A 17,386-nucleotide genomic window follows, 5' to 3' on the forward strand; every position below is an offset into this window, starting at 1 on the left:
GCCAGGACTCCTCCACGTTGACTTAATTGACTTAAGAAATTTTCTTTATTAAGTCGACAAGTATGCTAAAATTGACCTTTGACACTCAAATAATTCATGGGCCCAATGTCTTTTCTGGATTCTTTGGAGTGTGGGTTGGGTTAAATAGATGCAGAGTCTTCTTCGAAGATGACAAAACAAAAGGGCCCAATTGCAGTCACTCCTTCGTTTTTTGAGTCATGATGATTCACGCCAATCTTTTCTTCAAGTCCTTTGCCCCCTCAATCATTGCCCTAATAAGTCACCTTGGTTGTTCACACCACATGTGTCTCCTTGATTTTTTATTTTTTTTTAGTTTGGTTTCCCTATATCTTTTCTTTGGAAGAATCAGAGACTAAATATGAATATCTTTCTAGAGATTTGAACCTTATTTCATCATCTTGTAAAATTACTTAAAAAGTTAATTGAAAATTAAAAAATTAATTAGTAGTTGAAAGTTAGTAGTTGAAAATTGAAAAATTAACTTAATAAATTCATAAAATTAGTTGTTGAAATGACTGAAAATTATAAAATGACAAAAAAATAATAAAATCATGATTTATTTAAAAATGATAATTAAAAATTTTCATAGATATATTAAGAATACAAGAAAAAAATATAAAAAGTTAGAAATTAATATTTTAAAAAAAGGCTAGTAATTATTAAAAAAAATTGTTTACTTCACCAAACCGTCAAACCAATATTTTTAGCTAGTAAAAAAAAACTAAAATCTAATTGAATAACATAACCTTTATTGTCATCTTGAAGAAACAATATTGCCTAAACTGTAACCTGCAAGTAAGTTACAAGATACATCTTCATTTTTTTTCTTTCAATATTCACATTGCAAGAGTAAGCTAATATACTGATCTGTTTTGGTTACGGAATGTTTTATTTTTTTATTTTAAGTTTAATTTAATGACCTTTTTGTACTTAAATTTTTTTTAATCACCATAATTAAGACTTTTAATTCCCCGATAAAATCTCAAGCTATCTTCACAAACTTATTTGGACCGACTATATGATTAATCCATTGGTTTGGAAATTATAAGTTTAGTCATATTTAAAGCTCATCATTCTTCTCCTAAAATATATCTTGTACGGATTAAATTTCAAATTCTCTTCCATAAATTGAGCATCTGGTAACTAAGTTACACCAATTTAGTTTTTACTCTAGCTTTGATGCCATGAGGTGTACGAAATCTTTTTTATAGTTGTACATATTACTATAGTATATCACCTTGTTCCTGGCTATCCATGCCATCATTTTGGAAGGTGTGATGAAGCTAGTACTAGACACGTTGACGTGCAGGGCAAGGAAGGGGTGGAGTATATGAGGAAAGATATAGATGAATGACCTAAGAGAGAGAGAGAAAGAGGAGGGAAAGAAACAAAAATAAAGGGATAGACCATGGACCATAGCTTTGAATTTCAGCTAAAATATGTATATTCTTCATGTTGTTTTTGACTCAATGGGTCAATGTTGTGACTTAATGTTGTCCGTGTTTGGGATTTTCAAATGAGAAATTCTAATATTTTGTGGCTCAATTTTGACTAAAATTTTGAGATTATCCGGGTGCAGCTAGAGCTCTAGGATTTGGATAGGGAACGAAAAGTTGAAAGAGATGATCAAGAGGATAAAAGATTGACGTTAGATTTAGATGTGGCGGTAAAGTGTATTGAAAACGTAGCTGTATATCCCAAAGGTATAAATGTGATGAGTATGCTTTTGTCTTGAAGCCTCCATTGCATGCACATAGGATGTTTTATGGGATTTCATCAACATCTTATGATATGGGCAATATTGTTGTGAGGTTTGATGCACCGATGGAAGAGTCATCCACTCAATTTTTGGAAATTTGAATCACCAAACTTGGATAGTATTAAGAGATAAATATAACATTTCAATTGAATTACATCAAAATAAGAGAAATTTAGAGACGATATAAGTATAATTGAGGAAGACTTAAAGGAATTAATTGGTATTATCAATACCAACAAGATGCATCTATTTTTCGGTAGTCTATCACTAAAAAAATTCATAGTTATGAGATGGGTAACCTTCCGAAAAATTTTGCAAAAAACGTGTAAATGATAACAAAATACTCTGGAAAGTCTTGTGTTGATTTGTAAGAATAACCATAAATCTTGAAAGCACGCAGGACTGATTGTCAAAATGTCACAGTATTAAGTATTGTAATATGAGAACTATGAAGAAGTTAACAATCAAGAATGTTACAACAAGTACCTAAGTGATTATTTACAAATGGAAAAATGGGTTTGGGTTTTATAGGATCAACAATGTCAATAGATCTCCATGCAACAATGTGTTTTCTATTAATGTAGAGAAAACTTTTTCTCTGCTTCGTATGTGGATTGTGGAATTTGTTGAGGGTGGAAGAGAGAATGTTGTTTATTTAGATGAAGAACGAGCTGCGCGCATACAAAGTTCATTAATTTGATGGTCATACCTGGTTCAATAGAATTGGACAAACATGTTCCTTGTTAACTTTTTTTTATCAGTGAAAAAAATGTTTTTTTTTTCAACTGGTAATTCAGTTTAAGGACTACATAGTCTTTGTGCATGAGGTTTTTATTGGTAGGTTAGCTAGTCAAGATAGCAATTAATTATCACTATGTTACGTTAGAACGTATAAATCCACCAACCATCTTTGTAAAATAACTTGTTTTTTATAAAGGCAGTAATGTAACTTGTTAATATATTCTTTCTAAAAAAATTGTATACATTAACAAACTCTATACTTATTTTATCCATTTTTATTAGAAAAATAAAAGAAAAAAAGTCAAAATTAAGTTTTTGAAAAATTAATTTGATCTCTGGAAACTTGGACTCACATTTATGTATTTTATCAAGTCATGCAGTTCTTTCTGAAAGAAGATTGTGAATCCGTTGCATTTTATGTTTTTTTTACCATTTTTTAAACATAATTTTTTATTATCTAAAATATATAATTAAACTAAATTTTTATTTATAATTTATATTATTTTTTATTTTAAATTATTTTAGAAGCCTATAGTAAAAAAAATTATATTATACAAAATTAATTAAAAATATAAGCAATCTAGAAAAAAATGAGTTGATGTGTCAACCATCATAAAATGTGAAATTAAACCTTAAGCAATATTTTTTTTTTGTCCTAGGCAGAGATTATGACATGCCTCCAAACTCATTGGATTAGAAATTAATCTAAATTTTCGTGTATGATTATTATTAGTCTAAGAAAATTTTATATACCGAAGAATCAAACACAATCAAAATATCCCACTAAATAAATTATTCTCCTCCTCCATGTGAAGGTAACTTCCAAACCACTCCTTAAACCCTTAACCCTTTTAGTTTCGTTTAAAGTACATATTATGTCAAAACGCACACTAATTCTATGTAAGCGGAGACTGAAGTTTATGCAATAAGCAGGATGCCAGATCAATGGCATTTATGAAACACAAACACAACTTACATGATGGAAATCAGAAATGAAACAAATTAATTTCTTTGATTTGCATCAGGGGAACAACAGAATCTTCACAACCTCATTTCAGAAAACTATATGTACAAGAGAACGTTCATGTAAAACGAAAGTCAATTCATTAGTACAAATCTAACTTATTGAGAGGAATCTAAATGTACATAAAAACTGGCAGCCACTATCAGATAGCAAAGAATAAGCAGTAGTCCTTTGAAGTAATTGGCAGTTCCTTCCTGCAAATGCATAATAAATTAATGTCACAATGTTAACATATGTCATTGTCTACATGTTTTGGGTTCCTAATAGCATAATTTTCATTTTCATTCTTTTATCTTTGAATACAAACCTGTAACATGATGGCTACGACTATAACAGTGAGAAATAGTGCTGCAGTCTCAAAAAGGTGAAAGTTTAAGTCCATAGGTTGCCCCATCATCCAACCAATAACAACACAAAATGGAATCTGCATAATGAAAAGGAAAATGTAAAGTAAATGAAATTTCACAGGCTAGACTTTTGTTATAAAGAGGAATTTATGAAAGAAAAAACCAGGTGACAGCCCACAATGCGGCATGAAGCAGTCAATTACTACATAAAGGGAGAGGCTGAATACATTTTGTTGTTTGAATACCTTGCTTCAATCCTACTATTTGTTATATGTTGCTCTACTAAATTTTGCTTTCTCTTAGACATCATGCCAATCTTTCAGCATAATGTACTCCATCGGAAATATGCATTACTATAATTCTCCGTGAAATACTCCATCTTAATTCTACCTTAATACATGCATGTTTAGATATACAAAGAAAGCAGAGACAGCCACACACACATACAAACTGAAACTAGAAAAAGCATTGTCTATTTACCAAAAAAAAAAGGTAATTCTATATAGCAATAAGCAATTCAATACTTACCACAAACATAGATATCTGTGTGGATGACCCAATTGCTACTCCTAAGGAAATGTCCTACAGAAATAAAACCTATTAATATGAATATGTGTGCACGCAGGTATGTGAGCAGAACAATCAAAACCTCACGAGTTTATCTTCCATGGAAAATATTATATCACTGACATTCCCCACTAGTGGAAGCAATATGACACTAATAAATGCTACTGGAATTCCCCATGCAGTAGATGCTCCCTGTAAAAAAGTAACAAAAATTTGATCGGATACAAAATATATTTCCTCAAAAGAATTTTTTTATTAGTTTGTTAGTTTTATTACAAATGTCACCGAGAGATATTTGATTCCGCAACATATGATAAATCATAATTTGAGTGATACTTTATGTGAATTTTATTAGTTGTTAATTTGAAGAAGTACAATTGCTCAATCAAGTATAAAAGTTCGAAAATGCACAATTTCATGAAGATATGATGATATTTTCACTTGATAACGGTTATGGTACATTAACTATGGTCGTGGTCAACCTGAAAGGCCATGATTAATTATGAGGGTCCTCGCCATTTCACAACATTTTAAGCTTTAGTGCTAGGATTCCAATAATGGTCCTAATGGATATCACCATGACCATAGCAAGCTTAATTAAAGAAAACTATCTTTAGACAACTAATTAAAATAATTATCTTTAAGGATCTAATCAGAATATTTATCTATAGTACACTTAATTAAAATAATTATCTTTAGAAATCATATTAAAATATCTATCTATAGTGTGCCTAATTAAATGATTATCTTTAGAGATCATATTAGAATATATATCTATAGTGTGCCTAATTAAAGCAATTATCTTTAGGAGTCTATAAATAAGAAGCTAGAGTATGTACTTCAGGGATTCAAAATTCATTATACATTGGAGCTTTGGAGAGAGGGAATTGTACTAACAACAATTGAAGTCCTAAATTGTAAAGGTTTTGATCTCTTTTACTTTCAATGCATGATTGTATGTATTTAGCTTTTCTATAATCATGGTTGGCTAAAACCCTTAAGTCTCGGATTGTGATGTAGTTGTACGGTGAAGCCTAATTCCTCTTTTTAATAAAGATCTTTGATGTTATTCAGATTATTGTCTTTCTGCTACTTTCTATTTTAGATTGGAACTAATCAGTCTGATTCTTAGTCAATTAAATGTTAGTGGTCATCTTCTTGCAATTAACTGAATTGTAAAATGATAGGGTTCATAAAACTTGTATGACCAAACTGGTGGCATGAACTTCCTTTATATAAACTTCTCTGAAACTCATCCTTAACCCTAAATTGAATCTCAAATGATCAATGCGGGGTTAATTTTGGGGGAAGAGTATTCTCATACCTTGATCATAAACTGATAATTAAATTAAGAGGTATTAGGTAATTATTTGATAATTAAGATATCTAAATTGAATTAGCAATTATGGGAAACGGTACATGCAAAATCATAATTCGAGTCTTTATCTCTCATACATATCTCTTTCTTGAAGTTGTTGTATATCTTTAGTTTATTTTCTTGAACGCAATCACAACAACCTCCAAACTCAGATTAAAAATCCAAAATTGTTTAATTTATACAATTTAGATTATTTGGAAACACAACTAATCTCTAGGGTACGATATCCAAACTTTCAAGTTCACTATTGCTACTGCATAGGATATACTTGTTCTTAACAAATACATATTTTACACATCAACCTCTCCCTCCACCCCTTTTTTCTCTTCACCCTAACGCCCTCCTTCCCAACTATTAGACCAACCTTATATCTCCTATTTCCTCAAAAGATATCATACTAAGAGTATAGAAATTTCATTTAAAAATAAACATTTAATGATATCTTAGAGAAAAGGAAACCTAGAAAACTTCTTATTCCCATTTCAATTACATATTGATATTCATTCCTTCTTTCTCAAACATGGATGATCCTGATTCTTTGAATACTATTAATGATGACACACAACTTAAGTCCTTGTGAAGCCAACAATTTTTTTGATGATTTGTGAAGCCAACATTTTAAGACTTTGCTTAAATACATAAACATGATATACTGAATAGTGAATATATTATAAGATTGAATTATAAGCATCCAAAGAACTTGGGGAGAACATAAATACTCCACCAAGCATGCAACATTAGCTAGTTAATGTGGGACATAAGTGCCCCCATAATACTCAAGTCCCTATTGCAACACCACCCTTAAGAGTTGACATTTTGGTGACTACACTCTATGACACTTTACTTAGCCCTTTTAGTTAGCCTATAGTGTTTTCCCCAGTACAGGCAACCAAATTAACCCAAACCAAACTAACCCATTTTTATTTTTTTTTTGCCTAAGGGAGTTTCAACATGAAATCATTGCAGAGTATTCATAATAATAAGCACCCAAACACGTTTTTTTATCAACAAACACTAATTTATTACTTTCTTTTGTTCTTAATTATAAGATCATTTTCAAAAATTTGTTTGTCTCTTTTTATAAGATCTTTTTCTAATTTCTATATATATTAATTATTTTTTTCCCACATATCCTTACTTAGTTATTCTCTATTCAAACATTAATAAGAAGTAATTAAGTATATAAAGAGATAAGAAAAGAATAATTTTGGAATGATAGTATAAATAATTAACAGATTTGATGTGATTAACTAAATTAACTACTTTTGTTAAGGAGCATGAATTAGTTGAAAAATTCATATAATTAAATATGAAGAGTATTTTGTTAGGTTTTGTTGGCAAGATGAATGGAATCTCTGACCTTTCCCTCCTTCTAGAATTGTCAAAACTAACGGGTCCGACTCATTGGGCTCAGCCCACCCTATAAATGAGTCCGCTTAACCCAACTCACTTAAGGTTGATTCTAAAAAAATTAGCCATGACCAACCCATCATGAGTTGTGGATTAAACGGATTGGTTCACCAATCCACCTAAAATTAAAAATAAAATATTTATTTTTTTTATTAAAAAAAAAGAAAATTCAACAAAAATCAATTTTTTTTAAAATTTTTTTTTAATAAATTATAAAAATATTAGTTAAATTAAATCTTCCGCTATCTACATTCCACATATCACAACAAGACATATTATCACAAGCTAAAAGCCTAGAACTATAATAACAAAAATATAGAAAATAGTCTTAAATAAGACACTAAATAACTTAATGTTAAACAATATTACAAAATACTAAAAGTGTATTTTAGTTAAGTTTTACTCTATTTCTAATTAAATGAGCAAATTGCTTTAAAGTCTTAAAAAATATTACAAAATACTAATAGACCATTTTTGTAGGTAGATTAAGTGGACCAACACGACCTACTACAAGTTTAGTTCGAGTGGACCGGGTTGTAAGTGGGTTGGATCAACTTTTACTGTCAATTGCATTTTTTCCTATTTTAGGCATGACCCGAACCCATGGTGAATCAGATTGACCCGAGAGTTTGAACCCATTTTAACAACTATACCTCCTTCTCCTCTTTCTTAAGCACCCAAGCACTTCAGAAACAGTTCCTCAAAAATAAACTATTAATGGGAAATTAAAGAATATGAAGCACTTAAATGCTCCATTTAACATCCCATGCATACTATCAATGTGGGATTTAGGCAAACCATTGAAAGGTAAACCCTTAAAGGAATCTTAATTCCACTACCTTCTAACAATACAATTCGAAAGGGTATCCATTATGTAGTATATCAATGACTAGATACATTGTTTTGTAGAAAGAAAAAAAAAATGGTGGAAAAAAAATCTCAGTGCTACTTCACTTTGTACTTCATATTTTCAAAAAATAAAGGAAACTGTGAATATTATTCACCTCTAGAGTGTCAACCAAATACTGTGACAACATTGATGTCCAAGTAGTAAAAACCGAAAGCCAGATTATCGATTCCCATTTAGAAATATATGGAGATTCATCATCATTTGAATTGTATCCATTGTGACCCCCTTCCTGAATTCATGTCAAGTTACCACAACTTGGTGAGCAAAAATCTTAGGTTAAGCATTTACAAGAAATATGATAATAGAGGAGGAATTCACTCACTCTAAAAATAACTCTTTTTAAATTATTTTTCATCCTCATCCTTCATTTTCTTGAAATCTAATAGTTAAGATTAGTTACTTATTTACAACCATTAGATTTCAAAAAAATGAATGGTGGGATGAGAGAGTAACCCTAAAAGAGTTACTCTTAGAATAAATAGATCATTCCTCGTGATATTTAATGTTAAGCACAAACAGATAATCAAGCCTTGCCTTTTCCCAACAGTGAACATCAAGCATACTAGAAAAACTATTGGTAAGTTGCAACTTGCAAAGGAGTTTAAAAAAAGTGTATATTAGTTTTTTAATCAATAAGCTATCACTATGCTTATTTCAAAAGGAGAAAAACTTCTCCAGCTAGTTAATCATCCACCTTTGTTCACCATCTAAGGCTGTAATTTTGAGGCAAGTGTGATAAATAATTTTCATAATAATTTACAGGATCAAAAATACGAAGCAATATTAAAGATCAACACAAAGTTCAGGACTGGACACCAATTGTCAACTTCCTTCATTCAATCCCCCCTTCCTAAGTGTGAGAGCAGAAATTCAAGACAAAATCTATTGGAATATATGGGACATAGCATATTATGCAAAAGGAAGACAAAAAACTATTCGAAATGGACCAAGCCTAGCGTAATCTTCCAAGTATTTGGGTCGCGTGGTGTTTCGCTTTGGCCGTTCGTGAGTTGCAGGTGATGAAGGTGATGAATCTTCATTCTTATTCGTGCTGCTGCTAACATAATCCTACTAACTCAAGGGGAAGGATTTTAAAGGTGTATTTTGGTCATGTTCGTATTTGATGTAGGACATCTTAACCGGTAGAATAAATAAGTGAGAATCAGAAAGGAACCACACGTTTGAATATATCACATTTTATTTGTTTGCAATGTTGATTGATACACCAAACTTGTGTTATATATCTTAGTCTTGAATCTAAATGTGACTTTTCATGCTACGTACTTGTTTGCAATTAAGGGTGTAGATGAGCTTAAGCTGAATTATTCGAGTTCAACTCATTAAATACTCGATCAAGCTTGTTTGTTTAATAAATAAACATATCAAGTTTAAGATTAAGCTCGACTATTCAAATGAGTTAACTCAAACTTTACATGTTCGCCATTAATATCTCATGAATACCTTTTATATATATATATATATATATATATATATATATATATATATATATATACTAAAGTTCAAGCAAATCAATCATATCACATAGCATACCACATATCCCGCACACAAAAGAATGACTGAGAAAACAAAATGGAAACTTGATACAAGACTACCGACCTCGTTCACAGGGACATAGAGACTTCTTTGACTTTTAAACTGGAAAAATAGGCATGCAACGTAGGCCACAAGCATGATGCAGCTGCTGAATCTTGAAAGTGACAACTCTGACTCCCCAACATGGACCTCAGCCTGTGTGTAGTGTAGAGCAGCAGGAAGAAGTATGCCCATAACTGCCATCAGCAATAATCCTGAGTTTACAGAAGCAATTTCCTGCATGCTAAATTGAATAAGCTACACTGCTACAGGTAATACAAAATGAAAGTCAAGAAAATAATCAAAGACTAATTAATTAAGAGATAGAAATTAACATGCCTACCTTGTTAAACACTTGTTCCTTCTTATTAGAAACAATCCCCCCTCTGAAGAATGCACATCCAAGCACCAGCAACATATTGAAGAAAATTGAACCCAGCAAAGATAGCTGGACAGCCCGTATCATTCCACTTTTCAGTGCACATAGTGAGATGATCAATTCCGTTGCATTTCCAAATGAAGCATTTAAAATACCCCCTACCCCAACTGCAAGATACAATATAATAAAATTAGAAATAAACTACCACAAGCATATGACTAATTAATAAGAAAAGCAGAAGAGTGAACCACTTATGTGGACTGCATGCAATTGCAGATATTAAGTCCATATTATCACAAGCATGGATGCTAAAAGTGAGTAACTGAATCAATATTTTCCAATGAAATATAACATGTAATATGATAGTTGAAAATTAAGGAATGCTTCTCCTAAAAATTTGTTAGAGAGACACATATAAGCAACACCTTCTTAAATGGTAAAAAGATGCATACATATATTATATTACATTAATTCAATATCTGTGTGCTTTAACTTATTTCAGTGTCTTTTTTAGATTGATGTAAAAGAAGTTAGATTTAGTAGAATGCTATTACTTTACCTGTATGGCCAGTGTAAAGTGTCAGCTTCCTATATGAGACCAAGAAAAAGGGTAACATTAGAAACCATACAAAGTGAAAAGCTTAAACAAAAACTTAAAGAGTACATGTAATATTACTTGGTTACATAATCTAACCGCTCTGCCATAGGCATTATTCCCAACAAACTTAGACCAAAGATCCAACCCTGCAGTCCACCTTCACATATCAATATAACATATTTAATCAAAAGTGCCAGAAAGTTAAGAATTTTATGATATGAACAATACAACTCACATGATGACCAGTCAATATCTGCACAAGAATTGCAAGAGGCCCAAAAGGCATAAGCAAGTTGAGTTTGCTAGACAAAAGCACAACCCTTATGCTCCTGTAAATCATACCCGCCATCGTTTCATGATGGACAGTCCGAGATTCTCCATAATGTGAACCATGTATTTCCAGCAGATCAATAGATTCTGGCTGGTTAAAATTTATTATTTCAGAGCCAAAAGAAACTTCATCATCAGACTTATGCATTGGCCTTTCATTATGAGAACCAATCTGTCATAGAGTGGACATCATCTAGATTTCAGACGAATCATTGACTGAATGCTACATCATACCTCTATGTTTACGCGACTAGTATTAATTTCCAATAATCCATTTGTTTGGCTACTGACAAGTTGATTATTCACAAAATGTTTGAAGGGAAACATTCATTAATAGTCTAATACAAAATGGGATAATTAGTACTACTAAATTTTTTAAAAAAAATAGTCCCTCCAAAAATATTTGTTCTGTTATAAAACCTTGTTTGTAGAGACCCACTACCTGTAAATCTTTTTCCAATAGGTTGATGAAGAAGCTCTTAGATCCTTAGAATGTGAGTTTAGGCCTAACTCAACAACAATTGGAGGAGACACGAAAAAAAAAGTGAAATTGCAGAAGCTTGTTATAGAGAGTAGAAATAGATATGAGATGATGAGTTTGTTGGTTATTTGTGTTGGGAAATTTCGGGATTCATGAGTCCATTGTGTGTATTGAAGTTTCAGTGATTTGGGAAATGGTGGGACTTGTGTTTGATGTGTGTATTCAAGTTTCAATGCCTCAAACAATGGTGGGACTCGTGTGTCAATTATCTGTGTTTAAGTGTCAATGATTTGGGCTATTTTGATGAATTGATCTATGTTGTATTTGTCTAATTAGTAATTTGTATTAGGTGTGTTGAAGTGGTCTATTTTCTGTAAGTGTCCACTGACCCTTGTATCAGTTGTTTTAGTGGTGAACTAGTTGACCTTGTTAAATGTTAGGGACATTGTAGTATTATAAGAACTTTTTCAATGAATGAAAGATTATTAATTATGTTAATCGTTTCAATTATGTTAGGGACATAATTGTAGTACTGTAAGAACTGTTCGTTGAATGCTCCATGATTGTCACGTGAATGGTACCTTTGAAACGAAACAAAATTTAGTTAATATTGTTACTCGATACAAACTGTTGAGTGTGGTCAATAATGTAGATGGGAAATGATGAATTGTATTTATGAGAAAAGCATAGGCATTGCACACTATATTTATATATAAAAGAGTTGTCCTTTCACAAGTGTCTGTGCACATAATTAATGTATACATAAAAGACTACAAATAAGATTCTTCAGTAGTAGATGTGAACCCAAAACTGACCTGTATTGAATATTCGCTGAGTAGTAAACTCTGCTTAATGAAGTTACGCATATCCTCCTTCTTAAACGTGACATGTTTCGTTGCATGACTTTCAATGTCATCATCCTGACCAATATCACTATCCAACTCGTCACTATAGTAAGAACTTTCCATCTTATACAATGAGTCAGCATCATCAGGCACATTTACTTTATGATCATTATCCCTCCTTGCAATATCTTTATTCTTTCTCTGTCGTGTACCATATCCCCTTGTGACCCCCTCAACTTTGTTCTTCATTTTATCCACCTTCTTATTCAATGTGGCCTTAACATGTCCAACCTCAGGAAGATCAAACCCATCTTCCATGCCTAAGTCCCTTTCTTCTGCACTGGCATTGAAATTTGACTTCTCCAAATCTTCGCCACCAGAAGATTGGTCCACATTACCAGATTGCTTAACATTACCAAGTTGGTTCAAATTACCAGATTCTTGAACATTACCACATTGCTCCAAACTACCATTATGGCATTGCTCCCCATTAACTATCATCTTACATATACTGTCATTTTCAACTAGAACACCCACCCCATGTTGAACATATATCTCAACTTCACAGTTGTGAGTTAGAGCATAATTGGCCAAGTCCATAGCATCTTGATCCAACACAAAATCTCTTAAACTATCAAAATCAGTTCCCTGCCCTTTCCACCACATTTTCATATCACCATCTCCCTTATAGCCTAGTTCTGTTAGTACCCTCATAGCTTCAAAATATGACCATTTACTAACATCCAATCCATGAATTACATGCACCTCGCCCCCCTTATAATACAATTGTGGTTCATTTACCCATGAACCCATATTGTGAATCACAATAGAGAATGACATCCCTGCAATGTCAAAAAGGGGTTAAAGAAATGTCGCAATAGTTGCTATTAACCCTACAACGTCCCAATAAACGGTACAATATTAAACAGTTTTATAAAAAATAGTAAGTATAACATTGCAGTTTGTTGTTGTCGTAACCCTAGCTCCAACAAAAAACCATTATAAAATCTTAGTACAAAACCACTATGGACCCATATTGTGTCCATTTTTCATAGACAAACCGTACTACATGCTACTCATACTTGGATTACCAACAAGGACATAATAAAATGACCAAGTGTTTCAAAGAAAAAAACTTACCTCCTTTCCATGAAAACTCCAAACCACGTTTAAGTACTTGTTTGGATTAAAGTTAGTAAATATAAGTTTGAATCAAAAGTAAGCAAATATAATCTTGTTTGCAGTACATGATTAACTGCATGTTTGATCATTGCTTGTTACTTTTAGTGAGTGGGGTTCTAAAATTGAACGTGACCTGCCTCTTAATTTGACCAATAGAATTTTTTATTTAATTTATCCATATAAAATAAAATAAAAATCATGTGGATAAGTCGCTCGTCAAAAATAAGTATTTCACTAGTTACACATGGATGTATGTTTACGGGTAATGCAATTAGGGGTGGGAATAGGCCAGGTCAGGTCAGGCTTTGAAATACCTGAACCTAGCCTACGATAAATCTTTGAGGCCTGAGTCTGACCTATAGCCTATCAAATGTTTTTATTTTGGCTCGGCCTGACCTTTTTAAAAGTCTGGCCTGATAGCCTTTTTAAAAGCCTTTTTACAATAAATCTTTTATTTAGGAACGTAATAGGAGAATTAAAAAAAGGAAACCTGATAAAAAAAGGATATGATTTTTGCATAGGAACGTAAATATGATAAGATATAATTTTTGTATAGGAACGTAATTGGATATGATAGGATATGATTTTTATTTGCTCTAGAATACACCTTGTAATTAAAGTTTTACTTAATTATAGAAATGAAATCTGCTAGTTTTAAAAAAATATTAATTATACCCAAAAAATAATATAAATATATATATATATATATATATATATATATAAATCGGCCTATCAGACTTATGAGGCTTTTTAATAAGTCTAAGCCTGGCCTATTTAATTAAATAGGCTTTTAAAAAAGTTTGAGCCTAGCCTTTTAATTAAATAGGCCAATCGAGGTTAGACTTTATGTAGGCCAGGTCGTAGGCCCCTGTAGGCCGGTTTGGCCTATTCACACCCCTAAATGCAATGGCACTAACAGAGTTAATGTCTTAAATTGAGGTATTAATTTTGAGTTTAATTTTTTTTAAAATATATATTTTGCCCTACAAAATGAAGGGGATTAATATATAGATTATAAATTTAATCAAATACTATTGCAATTGATTAAATAAAATTCACAAGCCATCATTTTTCTAGTGATCAAAGCACACCGTCAATAGGCCTCGTCATATATCTACCAGTTATACCATTAGCATACCGAAAAAGGCATAAATCAAGACTTTTAACAAGATAAAACATTCACAAGCAGCAGCAACATACCGAAACTCCTATCTGAATTAAAAATTATGGTAACACATTAAAAAAAAAAACACTAACCTTACTCAGAATTCAAAAGAATTTTACAAAGGGTTCGTCAGGATGGGAGAAAGAACACACCTTTGCAAGTCTCAACGAGTCATTTAAGAATCCAGATGCACTGCGATGCTATATATTTTTTAGCAAAAAGAAATTAGTATTGAAAGATAAGACACAACAGAGAAAATAGAGATTATTATTTTTTTAATAAATTAATTTGAAGAATCCAATTAATTAAAGTACATACGAGCAGGTTTCACTTCAACTCGAGTCTCCATTTATGTATATATAAATGATTTAAATGGGTACTAAGCAACCAAACTGGCCCAGAATGATCATTTTGTCAGTGATAATTTTCGGTTTTGTGTGGAAAGAGTTTAAAAGTGAGTAGAAAACAAGTGTTTTGGGCGAGTTTCAATTTTGTTGTGGGTTCCTTGTGATCTTCTCATTCTCAAGCCGGCCATTTCTTAATGCTTCATTTTCACTTTGCTTTTTCTTAACGCGCGTTAATTTCTCATTTTTGTCGCGGCCAATATTGTCATTAGTTGTGTCATGTCAACCAAAAACAATTTTAGGACACTCCGTTGATTCCACGTTGATTTGCGGAGTTTACAATGAAGGACTTGATCATAGGTGGTGTGTGGGTGAAGTATTAGACTTGATATATTAATAAAAATTTCGACGGATGAGATTAAAGACTTCATAACTGGAATAGGGTTTTGAGGTTAGTTAATCCAATATGACCTTGGTCTTTGTGTTGGAACTAGACAAGTTTTTATCTATTTCTTTAGATTATTCTCCAATGAAAATAAGGTCTTGAAGGATAGATTTCTTATGTTGTTTTTCTTTTTTTGTCTTGTTATTATCATTGCAGCTGTAATAAGGTTAGTGTAGTTTAGACCTTAGATGTGTGTCTGATTGTGTTTAGTGTAGCTAGGACTGTAATTAAGTTGACGAATATAATGAACATATCTATGTAAGGAAAAAGTTGATTCTGTCCATGGTTTTGCATATGCTTCCTTTCTATATTAAGGCATGTTTGGATAAATTTCTCCAAAAACACTTCTAGGAAATGAAAAAATGAAATGAATTTTCCTATAAGTTAAAATTAACTTATACATGGATTAATCTGTAGAAGTTCTTTTGTATAAAATATTTTAGAAGATTATTTTTAACTCAGCCTACCCATCAGTAAACAAGGATCGATCAACAAGTGCAAACCTAGCAGAAAGATATGAAGCTGATCAAAGAGTTGACACTATATATATACCAAGTGCAAACCCCGTGATATCAAGTATTCTGATCTTACAGGTGAGACTTAATTTATTATTGTTAGTCCAAACCATGAAGCTCTCAGCATATATATGATGCTGGTGAATTATGTGCAGTACATTTTTATTTTTGTTAAAAGTTTTTAAAAGAAAGCATATGAAATATATATATATATATTGAAGAACATACGATAGTTGAATCTTTATTAGAAGTTCCTTCAAGATTATAATGTTGTATGGTTAGAGATATCTATCAAAGCTACTGAAATGAGAATGGGGTTCGACTCAAAACATTTGGCAGGGTAAAAGAGAAGCAATGTAGTTTCCAGTGTTTCATTTCATACTCAAACATATAAAGGGTGCTTATTATGATATGTGAGATCCTCGCTTATGCGTTTTGCTTTTGCATATATGCAGTGATTCTGTTCCATGTTGTACAAACCTCGCGCTTTGAAGTGGAACTACTTTCTGCGCAAGGCAAGATTTTGGTCGACTCATTTAGTCATTTTTGTTGGAATAATGCTTATGGCACTCACAAGTCACAAGTCATAACCCAACCAGTATATTCGACCCTTTATTTTTCCTGTATTTACCCCTTTTTCTTCACCTAACAAAAAATGGGTTGGGTGTGTGAGGATGGGTTTTATTAGTCTATTTGAAAAAAAAAAAAAAACTCATTATATAGCTAATAGTAGTATGACCAATATAATCCAAAAGAATGGCTATGCGTGTTTTGTGGAGCAGCAGAGGAATCTGCAAGTCATTTATATAGCTAATAGTACTATAACTTCTTAAATATATTATTAAAATAAATTTATCAACTTGATAATTATATTTATTTTCTTTACTCAAATTATTACCTAAAAAATTCTTTAATTAAACATATTTTTCACAAATAAGTACAGCTTGTGATAATTTTACAAATATATGAAAAAATAAAAAATTAAATGAGTGATATCATAAATTTATAAATAAAAATTTACACTTGTATATAAGTTTAGATGGGATTGGGTTGATTTTCAAAATCAAATTCAAAATCTAATCCAAAGAAAATGGTTTTTTTCAATTTTAAGTTTATTTAATTTTTGAATTATTTTTTATTTTTATTGAATTGGGTCAATTTATGAGCATCCATAAATTACGTTTATGTTTAAAATATTTGTGTACAAGGTCTTATCTATAGTTTCATTCAAAGTCCAGAAAATGTCAAAACTGGCATTAGTTCTATGTAAGTGGAGAATGAAGTTTGTGCAACAAGCAGGATGCCAGATCAATGACATTTATGAAACACAATAACAAGATGGAAATCAGAAC

General features: G+C 31.5%; 1 protein-coding gene across 1 annotated transcript; it reads right to left on the reverse strand.

Moving 5' to 3' along the window:
- Positions 1-3,514: 3,514 nt before the first annotated feature.
- LOC114423595 (vacuolar cation/proton exchanger 2-like) lies at positions 3,515-13,322 on the reverse strand. Its single transcript, XM_028390414.1, has 10 exons — positions 12,354-13,322; positions 10,963-11,229; positions 10,806-10,873; positions 10,689-10,717; positions 10,094-10,296; positions 9,775-9,987; positions 4,547-4,651; positions 4,421-4,474; positions 3,853-3,969; positions 3,515-3,739 (listed from the first exon to the last, which is right to left on the reverse strand). The coding sequence occupies exons 1-10, from the start codon at positions 13,221-13,223 to the stop codon at positions 3,644-3,646; spliced, it is 2,022 nt and encodes a 673-aa protein (XP_028246215.1). The 5' UTR covers positions 13,224-13,322; the 3' UTR covers positions 3,515-3,643.
- Between the last annotated feature and the right edge of the window lie 4,064 nt (positions 13,323-17,386).

This window comes from Glycine soja, chromosome 8, assembly GCF_004193775.1.
Source record: "Glycine soja cultivar W05 chromosome 8, ASM419377v2, whole genome shotgun sequence".
Classification (NCBI taxonomy): domain Eukaryota; kingdom Viridiplantae; phylum Streptophyta; class Magnoliopsida; order Fabales; family Fabaceae; genus Glycine; species Glycine soja.